The sequence below is a fragment of the Notechis scutatus genome, chromosome 1 (genome assembly GCF_049901735.1).
Source record: "Notechis scutatus isolate UNSWTSFEM ecotype Mainland chromosome 1, rNotScu1.2, whole genome shotgun sequence".
Classification (NCBI taxonomy): domain Eukaryota; kingdom Metazoa; phylum Chordata; class Lepidosauria; order Squamata; family Elapidae; genus Notechis; species Notechis scutatus.
In genome coordinates, this window is record NC_142009.1 from 246,345,485 (window position 1) to 246,366,854 (window position 21,370).

At 37.5% G+C, this 21,370-nt stretch overlaps 1 protein-coding gene across 1 annotated transcript in view; it reads left to right on the forward strand.

Moving 5' to 3' along the window:
- CTR9 (CTR9 component of Paf1/RNA polymerase II complex) overlaps positions 1-6,786 on the forward strand; it is a 29,808-nt gene extending 23,022 nt beyond the window's left edge. The window contains exons 20-23 of the mRNA XM_087959888.1: positions 1,060-1,218; positions 2,400-2,496; positions 3,936-4,048; positions 5,644-6,786. Coding sequence (XP_087816014.1) covers positions 1,060-1,218; positions 2,400-2,496; positions 3,936-4,048; positions 5,644-6,052 — 778 coding nt within the window. The 3' untranslated portion in view covers positions 6,053-6,786. The remainder of the gene's footprint in view (positions 1-1,059; positions 1,219-2,399; positions 2,497-3,935; positions 4,049-5,643) is intronic.
- Positions 6,787-21,370: the final 14,584 nt, after the last annotated feature.

The following is a 21,370-nucleotide window of genomic DNA, read 5'->3' on the forward strand; positions in this document are numbered from 1 at the left end:
TCTTCCTTGTGTCCCTCTGACAATAATCAGGCATATTATTGTCGAATCAAGACTCTTCTTTAGGCCTTTCTCATTTATTTATGAGTTTGGTCAACTACCTCTCCAAGCATCTACTGATTCAAATAATGCAATGTGTCTTTTCTGCTCTCTCAAAATGATACATCATGTTCCTTGCCTCCTTGATAAACATGTTAAGAAAACCTAACTCCTTAACTCCATCTGTGTGAATGTTTACTAGTTTTTTCCATTCATATCATTTCCTTTAATTGCTATTAAAATGGTAATCAAAATGAGCATTAACATCAGATCTCTGAGATAATAGGAGAAAGTAGGCTGAAGATTTGTATTAATTTTCACTTTTATAATAATTGCTCAAAACATTTCATTTTTTATTTTGCACTAGTATAATTCAGTGTTGTGTGATCTATCATTTGATTTCCTATATTCATATATTCTCTACATGTTCAGATGCTCACATATTTTCTGATAGCGTTCTATATGAAATTATTAGTCTCTTCATCTAATTATCCTGTGCTTTATTCCATTTGATTACTACATAATTTACCAGATTGGTTGTATTCTATGCCTCTTGATCTTTTTTGAGAATCTCTTAAAATACAACATTTCTAAGAAAAGCAGCAATACTTTCCTCCATCTTTTTTTAAAGTCTAGATTCCATAGTTCTCTATGTTTAATTTTAACATTCTAGTATTTTATGTTTTTTGTTTTGTTTTTCCATCACTTTAAATTTGAGGTGCTCAAATGACTGACGGATGTTAGTATTAGTTAGCAAAAGTAGTGTTAGAAGATTAAAGACCAATTGGATTATTTTACTCTTTTCCCCCCAGTTTGTGATTTGTGTTAATCTGTGTTTGCATAATGTGAATCCTAAGAATAACAATTCTGAAAGGAAGGATTAAAAAAAAACCATAAATTAAGTGTGAACTTTTCTAAATCTGTATTCTTTTAAACTAGAGGATAACTCACTTCCAAAATGCTTGATTAAGCAGAGGATTTTCATCTAAAAATAGCAATGCATTGTGGCTTATGATTTTTGTGACAGCGTTCCAGAAAAACTGGAGAATTTGATGAGTTTGTCAATGATGACAGTGACGAAGACCTTCCAGTATCCAGAAAGAAAAAGAGGAGGAAGGGCAGTGGCAGTGAACAAGATGGCGAAGAAGAGGATGGAGAGAAGAAAAAGAAGAAGCGACGAAGGTGAAATCCTTTGGAGGGAAATGAGGGTGTACACAGTGAATTTGATAATTCACATTGGGAAGTTTGATTCCTTTTTTTTCCATTACTGCTCTAACCTGCCTTGCTGCCTGATTCTACACTGCTTAAACTCAGAAAAGAGCAGTTTTTGATAGTGGGGAACCAAAGAAGCCTTGATGTGTACTCATAGAAACATTCAGAGCCTAGCCATGGCATGTGAAGTGCAGTTTCTGGCATTATTATTCACTGGTGTTTACAAGTGTCTCTTTTTTTTTTTTTTGCTATTGTAAATGTGTAAACACAAGTTTTTAATTGCTGTTTTATGTTTAAAAAATCATTTGAAATCATTTCAAGAATTAGATCTGCAATGAGCTTTAAAAAAAAACATGAGACCAATCATATGATACTTTTCTGACCCAAGCCTTGTTCAAATCAAACAAACACGAAGTATGTATAAAAGCAAACCTTTTAAATGCGGCACTGTGAATTCTGTTCATTCACAGCCAAGAGTCATTCAAAACTAATTGTCCCAGATAAGAGCAAGCCCTTTCAAGGTTGCAAAAGGCTGCCAAGAACCAAAGACTAATTGCAGATAAATATCCAAACTCAGAAATTTCAAAAAAAAAAAAAACAACAAATCAGAGTAAGCAGGGCTTCAACGAGGGCTCTGAGTAGAAATAACTTCTTTGCTTCCTGCAAAGAAGCCAACCCCAAAGGCTGGCTTTTACCCCTTGTGGGAGGGGCCATCACCTTCCAGCCTTACTCCCGAGTCGCCCATGCTGCTTCAGCTGCTCTTTCCGTGGAGCAGCCCTGTACACACTGAGCACAAGCTCCCCGGGATCCTCTTCATCACTGCTGCCAGACTCCACAACCTCCGAAGGCTGCACCCCACTCTCTGATAGTCCTGGCCCCATCCCTGCATCACACGCAGACCTCTCGTCTTGAGTCCTCGCTGTCAAGAAACCTCAGCCGTCTGCATCTGCTGCCGGCGAACCACAACAGATACTCATTATGTTTGTCTATATTGTTAAGTAATTTTAATGTAAACTTCTGGAACTATTTATGGAAAATGTTTACATGAGAAAAAGTGAAGAATCGGTAGGGTGTTTTTTTTTGTAGAGATCTGATTAGGACACGGTGTTTATAGAACTTTGTTGATTATTTGGGTATGTGTTTTTCTCAAGATCTCAAAAAGGAGATGGGGATACTGATGATGATGAAAATGACACTGCACCTAGACAGAAGAAGCGCCGCCCAGCCAAAACTGAGAAGAGAAGAATGGTATGATTTATAACTATTTCATTAAATGCTATTTGTGTCTGATTAAAAATCTTTACTTTAAGGTGTCCTAGAAAGCACTGGAAGTACCCATCCTTGCTTGCACATAGCATTGCTTCACTTTTTTTCTATTTGAACTAAACTGAAGACTCTGAAGCATCTTAGCGTCGACCTTAGCTGGAGGTCCCCACTTTTTCTAGGCTAATGAACATAATTTGTAGCGTTATAAGGGCATGTTATAAAAGGGCTGATGAGAGAAGAGGCTTGTCCATTCACGAAATGGCTCCAGTGGGAGATGTAACACCGTTCTAAAACACTGGTTTACTAAAATATGGGGTCTGCAACCGCCTTGAGCCTCTTTGTTTCTTTGCTTACCTTTATCTGATAGATTGACATGCTTTCTTTCAGAGCACTTACATCCTCATTCATTTGTAGTTTCTAACCAAGGTTCAGGATTCTTTAGAAATTCATCTTCTTCCATGTCTAGATCAAATGTACCAGCAGATGGGCCAGGCTCTGTGTCTCTCCGTATCACATAAGCATGGTGTTATCCGCCTCCACTTGAGCTTATTGGTTTTACATTAAGGCACTCCCAACTCTCAACCTATTCAGGCTCCTTCAAATAGTATAAGGGAGGTCAGATCCTTTAGCCAGATCTTCCTTTAATGTTATTCCTATTGTCTCCTTCCCCCATCTTTTAATTAATTAAAATTAAATTAATTTAGAAATGAAGATATGGAAAATTGGAGCTTATTTCTTCCAAGATAACAGCTTTTGGTTCTTGTTTTGTGGTGGCACAGTAGTTAGAATATACAGTACTGCAAGCTACTTCTGCTGACTGCTGGCTGCAATTTGGCAATTCAAATCTCACCAGTTCAAGGTTGACTCAGCCTTCCATCCTTCTGAGATCGGTAAAATGAGGACTCAGATTGTTGGGGGCAATAGGCTGACTCTGTAAAACCACTTAGAGAGGGCTGGAAAGCTCTGTGAAATGTTAGTTAAGTCTACGTGCTATTGCTATTTGTTTTTTAATTTGAAACATTTTTAATACAAAAAGTCACATGGAGGTGGTAGTCAGATAGGTACAGTATAGGAGATATTCATGTGTATCCTGGCACCTCCAGGCTCACAGCATATAACAACCTTCTTTGTTATGACAGAGTTTAGCAGTTTCTTGAAAGTTTGAAGTTTTTGTCCATAGTTTTTTAATTCAGTCTTTAGCAATTGGAAATTACTTTTATATCCTAGACCTATGAGATCAACTTTAATTTAATAAGACGTGGATAGAAAGAGAAATGCATAGCCACCTTATATCTGAATTTTTTTAATTTTCCACCATAAGCTTCTGTAATAGGAATATTTAATAGGTGTTTTTTTTAAATTAAAGAGCTGAAAGTCAATTTTCTTCACAAGTTCTATCATATTTTTTCCCCTATCTGTAGTCCAAGCCAGAACGCTTGCCTCTTTCAATGAAGGGAAAAATCAAATCTAAAGCCATCATTTCATCAAGCGAAGACTCATCTGATGAAGATAAACTCAAAATTGCTGATGATGGGTATGTACATTTTCCCCCATAGGAAGGCATTAGTGATTGATTTATTCTGATAAAAATGGAGTCACGGGTAACATAGTATTTTCTTCTCCATTTCAAAACTGTGAAAAATACGAAGTGAATACATCCTAGTCCTAAATAACATTTAATTGAACAGTAATAGAACTAAATTATGAAAGATTAAGAAACCTTTTAAAAATCCAGGTAAACCAAGTGAGTCTTATTATGTTTCCTCTTGATATAGTGTTTTATATTTCTCATGAAAAACACAAAATCTATTAGTGTTTTCTGTGTCTTCATGGGTACAGTTAGTCCTTGATTAACCACTGCCCTGTTTAGTGACCATTCAAATTTATGTTGAAAGTTAGGTTTATAACCAGTCCTCAGCATCCTCCACAGTCATGTGATCAAAATTCAGACATTTGTCAACTGGCAGTCATTTACAATGGTTGTAATATCCCACAGTTATTTGATTGCCATTTTATTTATTCATATCCTACCTTTATTTTTACAAATAACTCAAGATAGCAAACATATCCAGTACACTTTCCTCCTCCTATTTTCCTCACAACACTTCCCTATGAGGTGGTTGGACTGAGTGAGTGTATTGGCCCAAAGTCATCCAGATGGCTTTTATGGTTAAGGCAGGAATTGAACTCACAATCTCCTACTTTCTAGTCTGGTGCTTTTACGACTAGATCAAACTGCAACCTTCACGGCTGGCTTCCAACAAAGTCATTGGGAAGCTGGCATGATAATGTGATGTTGCACTTAAAGACTACAGGAAATTTGCTTAATGACTGTAGCAGAACAGATGTCATAAGTGGGTACAGTCACATGGTGTTTTGTTTAATATTCATGTCACTTAATGGAATTGACAATCCTAATTGTGATAGTTGAGGGAGGATTACCTGTAAATGTTGGTAACATTTAACACTTCTTTATTGGGAACCTCCAATTTTGACGTAAAGAAGTATTAGGCTAAGGAAGGAAATTTAAAGAGGTACAGTTTCTGTTTGGCCTTCATGCTCATTGTACTTAATCCTGATTTTGTGCATGGGGATAATTCTGTATCTATGTGGAAAACACACCAAAATCACTAACGACATGCAAAACATTTTGATTCAAGAAATATCCTACTTCTGATGGGAAGCAGCTGATTTGCACTCCAAAGATAGCCATTTAGAACATTTGGGAAGTATTTTGAGGTTAAACTCTGTCTCCAGATCAGAAATGATCTTTCATATTTGAGATGGTTTTATTCAAAATATTTCAGTAATATCTTAAGTGCAGTTATGCACAGTTAAACTTCCTGAAAATGTATCAATGTAGTTAATCAGTACTTTGTTTCCTAGCTACAAAATTATATGAAAAGGTGTAAGCTGACACCTCAAAAACTATAGAGGTAACAGCTTAAGGACAGTCTCAGTATACAAGAACAAATTCTCACAAATGATATTTCATCTAATTTTCTTGGCATAAGATCTATTATGCTGGACAAAATTAACATAACTCCCAGGAACTGGTAGTATTTCTTACGTAGCTTAATGTTCTGCTTCAGATGTTTGCATTTTATTTTCTCTTCTTTGCTTGAACAGCAATGCCAGGAACAGCAACAGTGACTCAGATGATGCCGAGCAGCAGCGTAACAAAAATGTTGTGTCTGACAGTGATATGGACAACAGTATCAAGTCTGGCAGCGAGGGAGGCAGTCCCAGGCGATCCAGTGCCCGCCCTTCGGATGAAGACTCAGACAGTGATGGTTCAGTGAGAAAGAGAAGACGGTCTGATTCAGAGCCGTCGGAGAATGAGTCTGTGCAGTCAGGAAGAAGTCAGTCCGGTGGTTCTGAGAACGAATCTCGCCCAGCTTCCCGCAGTCCTGATTCTGACAGAGATTCAGAGAGAGTCTCTGAGAATGAGGGCTCGGCTAATGAGTCTGAGCCAGAGGCTTCCAACAACGAGGCTTCCGAACGAGGCTCATATCGTGGATCTGATGATAGTGATTAAATGTCAGCTGCAGCCCGGTTCTTTTAAACTCCTTTGTAAATACATATCCCTCTGAGCCTAAGGATTAGGCAACCATCATTTATACCTCCAAATTGATTTTAAAACATGCATAGCTATACTTTAGGAAGAAAAGTCGTGAAACTTTCCCTACAACATTTTTCTACTGAACAACCCATTCACTAGAGCCTAGTGTTCCTTTAGCGTACGTGAGCTCCTCAAGTACCACATTTGGCAATAACTAAGCTGCATACTTATGTTCTGTAGGTTGCCCCAAGTCGCCCTATCAGGAAGATGGGCGGCATATAAATTTAATAAATAAAGTAAAATAGTGCGTTTAAAAGTTTATTTTGTTGAAATGTACATATGATCTGAAATGAACTAAATGGTCCAAATGGTAACATTGCATCCAGTGATGCTCCCTTGAACCACCTGAAATAAACGGCTTGAAGTCCTCTGATTTGGGTGGAAGACTGTAGCTTGTCCTGCCTTGCCTGGTCTTGCTAGGTGTTCTGGTACTTTCTGAAGTGATGTAAAGAATGGGTCTACAGACTCTCATTCTGGCTAGCAAACTCTTTTATGTACATACTTCTTTTAGTAAAATTCTAAATTTTAAAAGTTTTTTTTTTTCATTTGAAAATTGCTACAGGTACCTAAATAAATTATAGCTTTGTAATGTGGCCAAATTGCAATACTGTACAAGAGCCCTCCTGGAATAAAATGATCTGCTTGTGGCATGTAATAGTCATTATCATCTGTTCAGAGTGGTCCATTTTATTACAGCTTTTGACAAATCTGTTTTCTGAAATCCTTTTGAGTTCAGTATTAGCATTTTGGTAGAGGATTGTATTACGGTAATCCTGAAAAGTTGGATTTAAGCATCTGTGGGATTTAATTTCAAATTATAAATTACCTAAATTTCTTTTAAAATATTCCTCGAATGCCCATTTCCAATCCAAACCTCTATGTCAGAGGTACAAAGGGTGCATATGGGCAGATATAACTCAACTACAATTCCCATCATTTCCTATTAGGAATAGACTTGAATTTAACTTTCATTTAGCCATGTGTCATTTGACACATAAGGAATTTGTCTCCGGTACAAAAGCACTCAGTGTACAAGTAAAGCAACAGAATAGTACTCATAATAATAATACCAATAAAAGGGGGGAGTGAAGAAGATAATAAGGATAAATAATACTAGTACAACCACACTACATCCATAAATAAAATAGAGATTAGACCTCAGTGGAGATTTTCAGTCATCCAGCTCATGGTTGTCCCAAAGATGCTTTTTCAAGAAAAATAAAAGTCCATTTGCCTTTTGAAAAAGCACCTTTGGAATAGACATTAGACAGCGCTGTACAAATTAGATGTTCAGCAGAGTGATTGCATGGAGGGAAAAAACTGTCCTTGTGTCTAGTTTTGGCATGCAGTGCCCTATAAGTAGCATTGCAAGGGGAGGAATTGAAACTATGTCCAGGATGTGAAGGGTCTGCAGATATCTTCTGACCCAGATCTCCCACCCTATATAGATCTCCCATCCTGCTAGGACAGCTGAAAGCTGTAGTTAAGTACAAGTAGTCCTCAAGTTATGACCATAATGGAGCCTGCCCACTACAGTTGTATGTCTTGACAGTCATACATTGGGTCACCCACATGACTGACCTGATTTTATCACCTTTTTTGCAGTGGTCATTTAGCAAACTTTGCAAAAGATTTGCTATGGGCCAAATTTGCTCGTAGGCATGAGGAGGAGGCAACTGTTGGAACTTCAAATCCGAGTCATAAGTAACCCTCTAAAACTGTTAGTAAGCAATCAGTTGTAAGTCAAGGATTACCTGTACCATTTAGAAGGTTGCAATTATTTCTGTTCAAACTCCAGTTGCCGAGAATATTTAACAAACAGCAAAGCCACATAAAATCTGCTGTATTTTAGTATCCTATATGTTTTGATTATTAATTTGGAAACACGGTAGAAATGATAACACCAGTTTTTGATATTGCTATCTTACATGAAAAAAAAATGGCATGTAGCATTCTTGTATTTTCACTCTTGAATAATTTTAAGGAGCTCTAAAAGAAGTAATTTTCATTTGTTGTTAGCCAGGAATAGCAAACCAAGAAGATGGGAATGATTTGATCAAATGAACTAAGAGATGAAGAAACTGGTAAACACTATGTAAAAATATAGATAATAGTATTACTTGGTTCACATTTTCCCTAAAGAGTGATAATGTGGTGACTGATACAATATATTCCGGCTATTCTCTGCCGTGAGTTTTGGCCCCTGATATTTATAAGGATGTAAGATTAAAGTCATGATTGGCCATGCCGAGTATGGCTGTTAGGAATTTTGGTTCAGCAAAATCTGTTGAGTTGGAAGTTTTTCATTCTCATTCCATAAAGTTAACCTACAAAGCAAGTTCTACCAAAGTCCACCAACAGAGAAAGGGAGAGGCTCAGAGGTGGTATTCAGCAGGTTCTGACTAGTTCTGGAGAACGGGTAAGCGAAACTTTTGAGTAGTTCAGAAAACTGGCAAATACTTCCTCTGACTGGAGATTTTACAGTATTCTTCCCCTGCCACACTCACCAATCCACGCCCACAGAACCGGTAGTAAAAAAAAATTTGAATCTCACCACTGGAGAGGCTGTGACACGTTCAGCATTATAAGGAATGCCAAACCTATTGTGGAAATGCTTGCCGCTTCATTTTTTCCTTGAAAATGTTTTCCAAGAAGCCTGGTTGAGAAGCTTCGATGAACTGAAGGTTCTTGGAGATGAAAAGCAAAATATTTTCACGGGGGACCCTGTTAGTGTTTGGGGATTAACCCCTAGCAGAGTATTGCAGCAGTAGTCAAGCCAGGCAGCCAAACGAGAGTGGAAGGGCCCCAGAGTATACACACACTGAACACAAACACTGTTTGTAGTTTAAATAGTTTTTAATCCATTTAGAGTTTAAAGCATTGTCATTCAGTCCATTTGTCATTCACTATATTTCCATCCAGTAAGACTCACTATTACAGTCCAAGTTAAGAGTCCTTACAATATCTTTATCAGCCGATAAAGATATCTTCTCCTCCTCCGGTGCCTCTCTCCAGAGAAACAAACGCTGGATATTCAGCAAGACGCTCAAACAGTAGAACAGTTGAATTCCGCAGTAAATCAGCAAACAGTAGCAGACAGGATCATCTCGGTCACAGGCACAGTACAAACAGTATTCACAGTTAGTCACAGTAAGCTTTCCAACTTCTAATGCTTCCTTATATTGTAACTTCTAACCGCACCCTTAATCGGCTAATTGCCTGCAACATTGTGCTTAAAGTGATAAGCACTTAAACCATGATATCTAAGTTTTATATATTTATTCACCCAAACCATATTTGGTATCAATGTTATACCTAACATACTCCCCTTTTGGGTGAAATAAATATATAATACCTTACAATCTAATCCCATAGTTTTCACAACTCTCCTGGTGCTTACTGGCACCTTGGGCTTTAGTAAAATTATCAGCTAAATTGTCCTCCGACATACAGTACTCTAGCTGAATCATCTTCTTACAGATTGTCTCACGTTTAGGTATCTTAGATCTGTATGTTTGCTCCTTGTTTTTACTGCAATATTTGTGGCCATTTGAATTGCTGCCTGATTATCTTCATGTATAATTATAGGATAATCCACAGTTATACCTATATCAATTAACATTTGTTTATACATTATTAATTCTGTACATAACAGAGATAAACAGGAGAATTCTGCCTCCATAGTAGACAAACTTATATGCTGTTGTCTTATTGACTTCCAGCCTATTAATGTCTTACCCAGCATTATGGCTGTTCCTGAAGTCGACTTTCTAGTGTCTCTTTCTGATGCAAAACTAGCATCTGCATAAGCACTCAGAATTAAATCACCTTTTGGCTCTAAATACAATGAATAATTCATTGTCTTTTTAAGATATCTTAATATCCTCTTAGCTGCAATCCAGTGTCTTTCACACGGTGCAGAATTGAATCTAGCCAACTGATTCACACAGTACGAAATATCTGGTCTAGACCAATTACTTATATAAGTCAAACTACCAATTAATGATTGATAAATCACCTTATCAAACTCCGGGCTTTGTTCATCAGTGTTGCTAAACTCCTGACTCATTGGAGTCTTAGCCGGCTTACAAAGCTCCATCTTATAATCTTTTAGCAATTTGCTTATCTTATCTTCCTGAGATATCTTAAAACCTTTCCGTGTTTTCTTTATATTTAAACCGAGATATTTCTTTATCTCCCCTAATTGCTTGATCTTTATTCTCTTTCCTAATGATGCTATTATTTTATTTGCTTCATCATTAGTTTCAGTTATCAATGCAATATCATCAGTGAAAAACAATAATAATGATATTTTCCCATTTGTCTCCCTCTTAAACAGACATGGATCGGCTAAACCAGCTTTAAATCCTATATTGTTTAGTTCCTTTACAATATACTGGTTCCATTCATAGCCTGATTGTTTAAGACCATAGAGGCTTTTCTTTAACAACCAACAATCATTATTATTCTTATTTTCACTTTTAATACCAACAGGTTTTTTCATATAAATAGTATGTTTTAATGGGGCGTGCAAGTAAGCAGTTTCCACATCTAGATGGTTAACTATATAGTTTTTACTAGCTGCCCACACTAAAGCTGCCCTCAAGGTTGCTGCCTTAAGACTAGGTGCAAACACCTCATCGTAGTCATTGGCATTCTGCCTAAAACCTTGGGCTACTAACCTTGCCTTATGGATTAAATTACCATCTTTATCTGTTTTTACCTTAAATATCCATTTGCAGCCAATGGACTTCTTACCTACAGGTAATTTGGCATTCTCATACACTTTCATATCTCTTAATGAATTCAGTTCCTTATTCATTGCTACATACCAACTTTCTTTTTCCTTAGTAGGATACTTTTTTATTTCTTCTACAGAATTAGGAACTTGATTAATCTGGCACACTGTGTTAGCCTGGTACCTATCAGGCGGTCTAGATACACGTGTAGTTCTTCTGGGAATTACAGGGCTTACAGGAGGACTTTGTTGAACTACTACCTGTTCATCTTCCTCATCCTGTTCAGCTATTGAATCTGTTTCTTCCTTTATGGGCACTATTTCATCCTGTATTTGTCTCTTTACTTTATTTTTAAAGTTACAGGGATAACTAATGGGATTTCTATAGGATTCAATAATTACATCTTTATTGGTATCCTGTTCTAATTTCTCCCATCCTTCATGTTCTAGAAATTGGGCACTAGCACTACATAACACTTTAGATGTGCCTTTCTCCCAAAATCTATATGCCCTATGGTTTGTCTGATAACCAACGAAGAAAAATCGTTTAGCTCTATGTTGCCCTTTTTTTCTGAGTTGTGCAGGAATATGCACCCATGCTGGTGCACCAAATGTGTGCAGGTAACTTAGGTCAGGTTTCCTGCCATGCCACCTGGTGAATGGTATTTCACCTGTTGTTGTGTTAACAACGTTGTTCAATATGTTATTAGCACACATTGTAGCCTCCCCCCACAAATAATCAGGTAGCCCAGAATCATTTAACATTGTTCTAACCATTGCCTGTAGTGTTTGGCCTCTTCTCTCTATGAATGCATTGTGTTCTGGCCTGTATGGAGCAGACTTCTTATGTTCTATTCCAGCTACCTTAAGTCTGTTCTGGAATTTGTTATTAATAAATTCCGTACCATTATCTGTCACCAGGGTTATCAGTTGCCGTTTAGACTTTCTTTCAGCAAACTTAAGCCAATTGAAAAAATGTTGATATGTTTCAGTTTTGCTTTTCATTAAATAGCAAAACCCATATCTAGAATAATGGTCCATAATGCTCAGTATATATCTAGCACCCTCCATACTGGGTTTCTTTGGACCTATTATGTCTGCAAATACTACTTCTAAAGGTTCTTTTGTTTTGAAACCATTTAGCCTATTTGCAGGCAATACTTTGCTCTTATCTTCACAGCAAACATTACAACGCAAATATTTATCACAAGGTTTTAACCTTATTCCTTTAGATAACTCAACTGTACGTTTTAGCATTTTAAAATTTACATGCCCCAAACGCCTATGCAATAAATGGATACATTCATTATGAGGCTTTATATTATTAAATACAGTCTGTGCCTCCCCTTTCTTACTACTATCTAAGACATATAATGTTCCATTTAAAGCTGCAGTTACCCTTTTGTTATCTTTTTCAATTATGCAATTATTATCCTTAAAAGTAATTACATAACCTAATTTATCTAATACCCTTACTGAAAGCAAATTAAACTTTAGTTGCGGTACATACAACATTTTTATATCCTGGTTTATGCACGGACAATGTGCAAGACCTTCACCTTTCGCTTTCAGATTCCAGCCGTTAGCAAGAGATATATGTTGAGAGCTTGTAGACATTTTTATAAATTTTGTCTTATCTCTTGTGATGCAGTGGGATGCGCCACTGTCAACCACCCATAGATCATTCTTCACATCAGAGTTGCTAAACATGGCTAGTTCAAATGCTTTCTTTGGCTTTTTTACATTCTGGCTTTTTCCCTTTTTGCAGAAACTTGCCAAATGTCCTCTTCCTCCACAATTAAAACATTTTTAATTGTGTATGCTGTTGAAGATAAATTCTTTTCTTCCATGTACAGTATTTTGCTAAGCTGGTTTCTTTCAAGCTTTGAAGATCATTTCTCTTCTTTCTTATCTTCTCTCAGCTCGTCACGCTCACGCCTTCTTCTGGCTTCTTCTAATAGCCTGCCTGTTATGTCGGTTAATGAGAGGCTTTCTTTTGGCAATACCTCTAACGAAGTCACATAGTCATCATAGCTTTGATCTAATGAAGATAATATGATGTAGACTTGTTGCAGTTCATTAAATATAAGCTCTTTTTCTTGCAATTCTTGAAAAATGCTCTTCATACAGTTTAAATGAACTAACATATCTCCATTCCTCTGAAGATGCGTTCGAAAAAGCTTCCGTGTAAGATTTATATGTGCTCCTACACTGTCCCGAACATAAATCTTCCTGAGGTTCTCCCAGCAGTTTGCAGCATTTTCTTCTCCACGAATATGGACAAGCTGCTGATCACAGAGAGTCAGTCCTATGATGCATAAAGCCTGCTCATTTTTCAGTTTAAAGTCTTGTAACTTTTCATTATCATCATCATCAGCAGGATCCCAGCTACTCACATCTGGTGGGTTTGCTATAATGTCCCACAAACCTTCTCTGCGTAGAAGTAAACTACATTTCATTGACCATGAAACATAGTTTGTACCATCCAGCCTGGATATCATGGACAGTTGTGACAAATTTACTTGTGCCATTACTCTTCAGATATTTTGACTATTTTAAACTAATTAAAACAGTTTGTTTTTACAGTAATGTGCAACTCACACCAACTCTCTCTGCTATATCCTGGTTAGTTAGACTATGCTGCTGGGCCCATAACCAATGTTAGTGTTTGGGGATTAACCCCTAGCAGAGTATTGCAGCAGTAGTCAAGCCAGGCAGCCAAACGAGAGTGGAAGGGCCCCAGAGTATACACACACTGAACACAAACACTGTTTGTAGTTTAAATAGTTTTTAATCCATTTAGAGTTTAAAGCATTGTCATTCAGTCCATTTGTCATTCACTATATTTCCATCCAGTAAGACTCACTATTACAGTCCAAATTAAGAGTCCTTACAATATCTTTATCAGCCGATAAAGATATCTTCTCCTCCTCCGGTGCCTCTCTCCAGAGAAACAAACGCTGGATATTCAGCAAGACGCTCAAACAGTAGAACAGTTGAATTTCGCAGTAAATCAGCAAACAGTAGCAGACAGGATCATCTCGGTCACAGGCACAGTACAAACAGTATTCACAGTTAGTCACAGTAAGCTTTCCAGCTTCTAATGCTTCCTTATATTGTAACTTCTAACCGCACCCTTAATCGGCTAATTGCCTGCAACATTGTGCTTAAAGTGATAAGCACTTAAACCATGATATCTAAGTTTTATATATTTATTCACCCAAACCATATTTGGTATCAATGTTATACCTAACAGACCCCCCCACACACACACACCAAGAAAGTCCAGTTGTCGTTTGGACAAATGCCTTTGGGCTCTTTCACATAATTATTTTTCTTGTTCTAGTTCAAAGTCTTCATTCTTTGGGAGAGAGTAGTTATTTTTGCTTAGGAAATGCTGCCAAAAGCTACATGGATCAATTTTCCCCACCTTCGCCTCTTGCCAGAGATTAACTAGACTTCAGCTTCCTTAACTCCTGTCCAGCACAACCATTGACTGTGTTAGCAGAGAATTAAGAAAATGGAAGTTAACATTATTACAACTGTTTGGGGTTAGGGTTAGTTCTTAAATAGAACGGAAGCTTCCATGAAATTTTAGGCTGCAAAGTAGACGAGGATACATAATATAATTTAGCTATCAAAATGAAGTTGATGCTATATAAATTAACGGGGCTGTCCATATGCATTTCCTGTCCATAATGCAATTCATTCTCAAATGAAATTCAGTTATTCTGGAATCCATTGAATTTGGCAAATTAATAAAGGGGTTGTTCAAAGGGTATATGGAATGCATGTTTCAGAGGACTCCGGGAAAATGAACATTTTGTCGATTCTTAAGAGTAGTTGTGGCCCTTATGGTGGCTCTATGTAATATATGATTAGGGAGCCATGGTGTTGCAGTATTGTAGGCTAACTGGCCACTGCCAGGAATTTGAATCTCACCAGGCTCAAGGTTGACTCAGCCTTCCATGCTTCTGACGTCGATAAAATGAGGACCCAGATTGTTGGGGGCAATATGCTGACTCTAAACTGGTTAGAGAGGGCTGTAATAAAAATACTATGAAGTGGTATATAAGTCTTAAGTGCTATTGCTATATGATGGGATCAGCAAGTTAAGTGCTTATTATGGAACATGTTGATATGTGCAGAACCAAGAGAAAGCCACTATACAGGACAGACAGCAGCCATTGCATTAATATTACTAAAGTTATTTAAGACAGATAGAAGGACATAAGAGCCTGGTCATCCATTATTGTTGTATAGTTAAAGTGCCATTTTTTTCTCATAAATACATTTGGTGTGTTAATTTTATATCTTTTCCCATCATTCTTCAATAAATCTGGAAACAAAAACAATCCTCATCTTTTACCTTGTCTAGGCAGCATTTTATTTCTGTAATTCAATAAGACAACGTTCACACATCAGTTTATTTAAATGAGGTACAATAAGTTATGCAAAACCTTGCCAAAATATAGGGAAAATATATTGTTACTTTAAAAAATGACTTACTGTATCAATCAATTGGGCCAAATGTTCTCTACTCCCCTGAACTTTTCATTTCATTTTATTGCTTTTTTGCCCATATATCGTAGTATACAGGCAAGAGAAAAAGAACAGAATACAGACCCCCCCAAATACAGAATGGTTCTACTGCTGATATAAACAAATCCAACAGGAAAATGTCCCTCTTTGTTGCTTACAAAGATCACAGTTAATTCTCTAACAACAGGGGACATTTCTTATGCCATCTGGCCACTGATCAACAAAAATATTATGGTAAATTAGTGTCTCTTTAACAAGAAGCTCACTGCTATAATAGACCTACTAAATCCACAGATTTGCTAATGCCAGTTTAGGTCTTTACCACTGTTTCCATGACCCCGATTCAGCCATGTCCTTCCATTCATTTATCAGACAGATCAATAATAATTAGATAGCCAAGGCAAGCAGGCGGACCAGAGAGATGGAAGATAACAATTGAATTTACTTACTTCCTTCTCTGCACTTATCACAGAACAATTTATTAGCAATAATGTGTTTTAAGTCTGTGATTTCACAGACAATCTCTATAACTTTTATCCAATTTATAGACATTTAAAAGGGAGCTGTCAGATTCATTTGCTTCCTTCTAATACTCCTCTAGCTACAAATTGTCCAAGAGGCCTTCTTAAGCAACTGAATGGGATCTCAGATCTTCTATGCTATTGTTTACATATATCCTTTTGATGCTGCTGCATTAACCCAGTTTCGTGCTGTGAAATGAGGCAAGCAGCCCGTGAGAAAAAGGTGGCACTATGTTATTCCTTCATGCAACTATTACGAAGCTGAAAGAATCAGCTTTGTACTTATAATAAAATATTTGAAATGAAACAATTTTTACTCGTTTTTATATTATTAAACATTTATGACATGACTGCATCTGGGATGAATTTAAAAAAAAAGAAAAATATGCCATTTTAATACTGTGATAATAACGATTATGAAATAAATGCACAAATCGTCCAACTGGATTGACTGAGGATGGTTTACAAGTCAAAAACATACACGAGCCCATCATAAATGCCCTTCTTTGAATCCCAACCATCCCAATTGAGATGGAAAATATAATTCCTCCTGAAAACAGAAAAGTCCGAACGCTCTCCTCAACGCCTTCTGAAAAGCCCATCCCGAGGAGGCCAACTTAACTACAAAGGAGGTAAGTTGTTCCTGCTTTGCTGGGAACTGTCCTCCATAGCAAATTTGGAGACACTTTATGGTCATGTAGGAGAAACTAGCTCCCTGGTTTCTGCAGAGGCATATGCCAGTGTAACACTTGACTGGTGCATTCCATAGTGCTTGTCAGCGCATATGAGAACATTTTAGACATCGTTTGAAAGAGCATGAATCCTGTGTTGTATAGATTGATTTAAGCTGGGACAAAGCTGTTCAAGAGTCTGCAGTTACCGGTAGTTCTTTCACCAATATGTTCATTAGAAGTTTATTTACTGTTTCTTCTGACAAAGTATTTTTTTAAAAAAAACAAGTTTTATTTTTCAAGACAAACAATACACATAAACACAAAACATAAAAGTATAAAAAATCTCTTTTCTGAAAGTTGCTTAGTCCCGGGTTAAAACTCTTGGTACAGACACAAGTTCAATTTCATATTCATTTTACATACCATTTCATATCTTCTTAACATTTTCAATTTTCTATATAACTTCTCCTCTCCTTTAAATTTTCTCAATTTTATTTCATTTTTATTTTTTTATCTCCTCTCAATTCATATCGTAATATTTATTATTCTTTGTCTGTTCTATTCCAGCCAATCATTTATTTTTCTTCTTTAAAAAAAAAAGAAGAAGTACTTCTCCTATACACTATATGGAGTATGATGCCTTTGTCTTTTTCCCCTATATTTATAGTACTTAATATAAAATACATAACCTACATTGGGATTCTGTCTGGTACATTCTAAAATTATACTATATTATCAAAAATAATACAAATCTATTCATTAATATTGATATTCATACATATCTTAGATATTTAACTCATTACTTTTCAATTAAATCACATGCTTTTATGAGAGCCCTATTTTTCAAAATTATTCCCCCCCCCCCCACATCACATATTATAGCTCAATATTTCATTGAAATGTTCCTCCTTCTTCTACTTCAAATCTCATTTCACAAAAGGTTTGCTAATATACCATCTTCTAATTATTAATATTAACAATTATTTATATCTTAAACATTTTATCCATTTCAATTGAATGTCATGCCTTTGTGGGAACACTTATGCTTTCCACGATTATTACCCCCCCACATCACAATCTTGAATCATATTTCAGTACAATACTCCCTTTTTCTTAACAAAAATTTCACTTGTTTATGTTAAATATTTTATCACATTTTAAACTACATATTATTTCTAATTTTCTATAATTACTTCTAAATACAGATATAAAAATGCAATCTTATGTACCTTCTAGAATCCCATTAACAATAAGACTTATCCATTATCTCTGAAAAACTTTTGCTTCTTAATATCTTGCTCCCCACCATCCTTTCTCCCTTGCTTCTTCTCCTTGTCCTCTTTAACCCCTTGTCTCCCCACCTCCCTTTTATTCTGCTTTCCCCCTTTCTGTTGTTTCTTAACATAATGTCCCTTTTCCACCTTATTCTTCTCTTTTTGGGCTGTTTTTCCAGATCTTAAAGACCTCCGCTTTTTCCCTTCTCCAATCAAAGTCCTTTTCTCATCAAAAATGGCTTCTCCTTCTTCTTTATCCCCATCATCCTCATTCTGCTTCACATAAATATAAACCGCCATTTCTAAGTATTGGAAAATAGTGCCAAGTCCATCTTCACCTCCTTGTTTTTCTCTTTCAAATTTTTGATATATAAGTTCCAATTTATCCATAGATGATGCCATTGTGTAGAGAAAAAGTTTTTCCAAACAACCACCCAGATGATTTAATCAGAAATAATTTCCAAAGGTTCCAAAATCACCAAACAATCCAAACAGACTGTTTCTTTTAGATACCTTCTTCTTCTTCTTGACTTTCTCTTTCTGGGGTTAAAGTAATCACAAATCCTTTTCAAATATATTTTTTGGAAGTTTTTAAACTCTTTGCAATTCTAGGCAATCTTCTCCTTATTTTCAAATTTTGCTCAGATTTTTTTTCACTCTCCCTTCCCACTCACAGCCAAAAAGATTTTTTTTTCCGGTGTCACTTTAGGAAGGAGAGTCGAACAAAGAAAAAAAAAACTTTTCCCTTTAGGGTATTCCAGCTTGTAACTCTCGCAAGGAACAATAGATACTTAACAGCTTTCAAGGTTCCAAATAACTTTCTCCCGTCTTGTCCCAGTTAGAAGCAACTTTCACTTTTCTTTCAGCTCTCTCCCTCCTGCTCTTGCTTACCCGGCTGCAGCTTTCTTCGTGGCGGCCATTGCTGACCTCTGTTCCTCCGCCTCGGGAAAAGGGAGTTTAGCCGGCTGGGGAGGGGGTTTGCGGCACCCCCAAACCCCTTGCCGGATCCCCCCTATCTTCCGCTGCCTCTACAGGGCAGCTGTATCCCCCAGATCCAAATGGATCGGGGGAACCTTGGCGGTGAACGCAGCAGGGATCGCACAGTGGCAAATCCCTGCCGCCGCCGAAAGCTAGCAAACCGGAAGGGCTGACAAAGTATTTCTTTTGACATACGTTTGTATATTTTATTTATTGATCATATTTATATGGCTGCTCGTCTCATGGAAAGTGACTCTGGATGGCATACAGCAATCCAATGAAACATTATAAATAAAACATTATATAATAATCACTGAAAAAGCATTAAAACCATAAAAGCAAAACAGGAAAAGGAAATAATAATGTGATATTAATAGTAGTGGAGTCACTGTATGAGTTCATCTGTGCTTCTGGATTCTCAGGCCTGCTGGCAAAGGTAGGTCTTAAGGCACTTTCCAGAGCTTGGGTGTAATGAGACTGACCTCACCTCTAAAATGAGAACCTACAATGTGAAGAAAAGGCCCAGGGCTTATAATCCACCAAATGTAGCTCCCTGGACAATAGAACTCATAATTAAGATTAAGACTAAGATTAAGATTACCTTTATTGTCATTTTTGGCTGTAAGAACACTGGCACAAATTAAAAATGAAATTCTGTTGCCTACTCTCAAAAGAAAGTATATATCTATCTATACTTACACACAAGACATGTACATATGCTGTATACATATATATTATATGTTTTCATAGATTTTCATGGGTACAGGTATGCAGGTCTTGGCGTGTTCGCGTCTTTTCCCGTGTAAGATTGTGAGTGTCTTGGCAACGTTTCAACAAGGTCCCACTCGCCATCTTCAGGCTGGTGCTTTCGGCTTTGTGCTTGTGCGAACAAAGTGTGATTGGAGCTTCTGTCTCCCTATATATACTAGTGGGGAGGTTGGCTGTACTGTCATTTCTTGATTGGTTGATGGAGTTGATGTTTGCAGATTAGCTGGCTTTTTCGTAAGAACATGTGTGGCTGAGGTATTGGCTGTGTGTCTATCAGCCTCCTGTGTTGTAACGATCTGAGTAATGGGCTGTGTGATGACCTTCTGAGTTCTATTGTTTTGACATCCTGGGTCTTGTGCTGTAATCTCCTGGGTTGTAATGACCTGGGTCATGGGCTGTGTGATGACCTCCTGAGTTCTGTGATGTGATATTCTGAGCGGGTGGCTGTGATGTGATGTTCTGGGTTTTGGTTTGGCTCCAAGTTTGAGGCCTGGATATGTGTTCATGGCATGTGTCCATTTGCTTGGTTTGGGGGTCGGGGTATGTGGCAGCTGGTGATACAGCCGTGGTCTGGTTTCTGGATGGTGGTTGTCTTTCGTCTATGGGATGGGTTTGGGTTTGAGTCTAGTGAGGGAGAATGGTGGTAGTGTCATGTGTTGTTTTGGGTCCAGTGTTGGTTTTCGTGGCTGGGACTTATCAACAAACGATATCAGGATATCACATCACAGAACTCAGGAGGTTACACTACAAAACCTCAGGATGTTGCAACACAGCCAACAACCTAGGAGATTACAGAACAAGACCCAGGATGTCACAACAATAGAACTCAGAAGGTCATCACACAGCCCACGACCCAGGTCATTACAACCCAGGAGATTACAGCACAAGACCCAGGATGTCAAAACAATAGAACTCAGAAGGTCATCACACAGCCTATTACCCAGGTCGTTGCAACACAGGAGGCTAATAGACACACAGCCAATATCTCAGCCACATGTTCTTACAAAAAAGCCAGCCAATCTGCAAACATCAACTCCATCAACCAATCAAGAAATGACAACACAGCCAACCTCCTCACCAGTATATATAGGGAGATGGCAATTCCGATCATGCTTTGCTCGCACAAGCACGAAGCCGAAAGCAACCAGCCTGAAGATGGTGAGTGGGACCTTGTTGAAACGTTGCCAAGATACTCACAATCTTACATGGGAAAAGACCCGAACACGCCAAGACCTGCATATATGTATATATACCTACACCCACACCCACACCCACACCCACACATTAATCACTGTCCATTTTGAATACACAGAGGAAAGAGGAAACGAGAGTTCACAAGGTTGATACTATATGGATCAAAACTGTGATTGAATCTGGATGTTCTGCTTCGAATACCACGAAGCCTCCTTTCAGAAGGTAACAAGGAAAACAGGTCATGAAGAGGATGTGTAGCATCCTAGACAATCTTGCAGACCCTGCTCAAGCATCGCTTATATGCTATGTCCTGGATAGAAGGAAGTGAACCACCAATGATCTTTTCTGCCACCCTGACCACTCTCTGTACTGCTTTCCTGTCCGAAGCAATAATGCTTCCAAACTAGGCAGTAATGCCATATGACAGGATGCTCTTAATCATCCCTCTATACAGAACATGGATAAGGACAGGGGAAGGAACATGTCCTTTTCTCATGCGACACAGAAAATGCAGGCACTGCTGTAATGTACCCAGAGTCCTACTT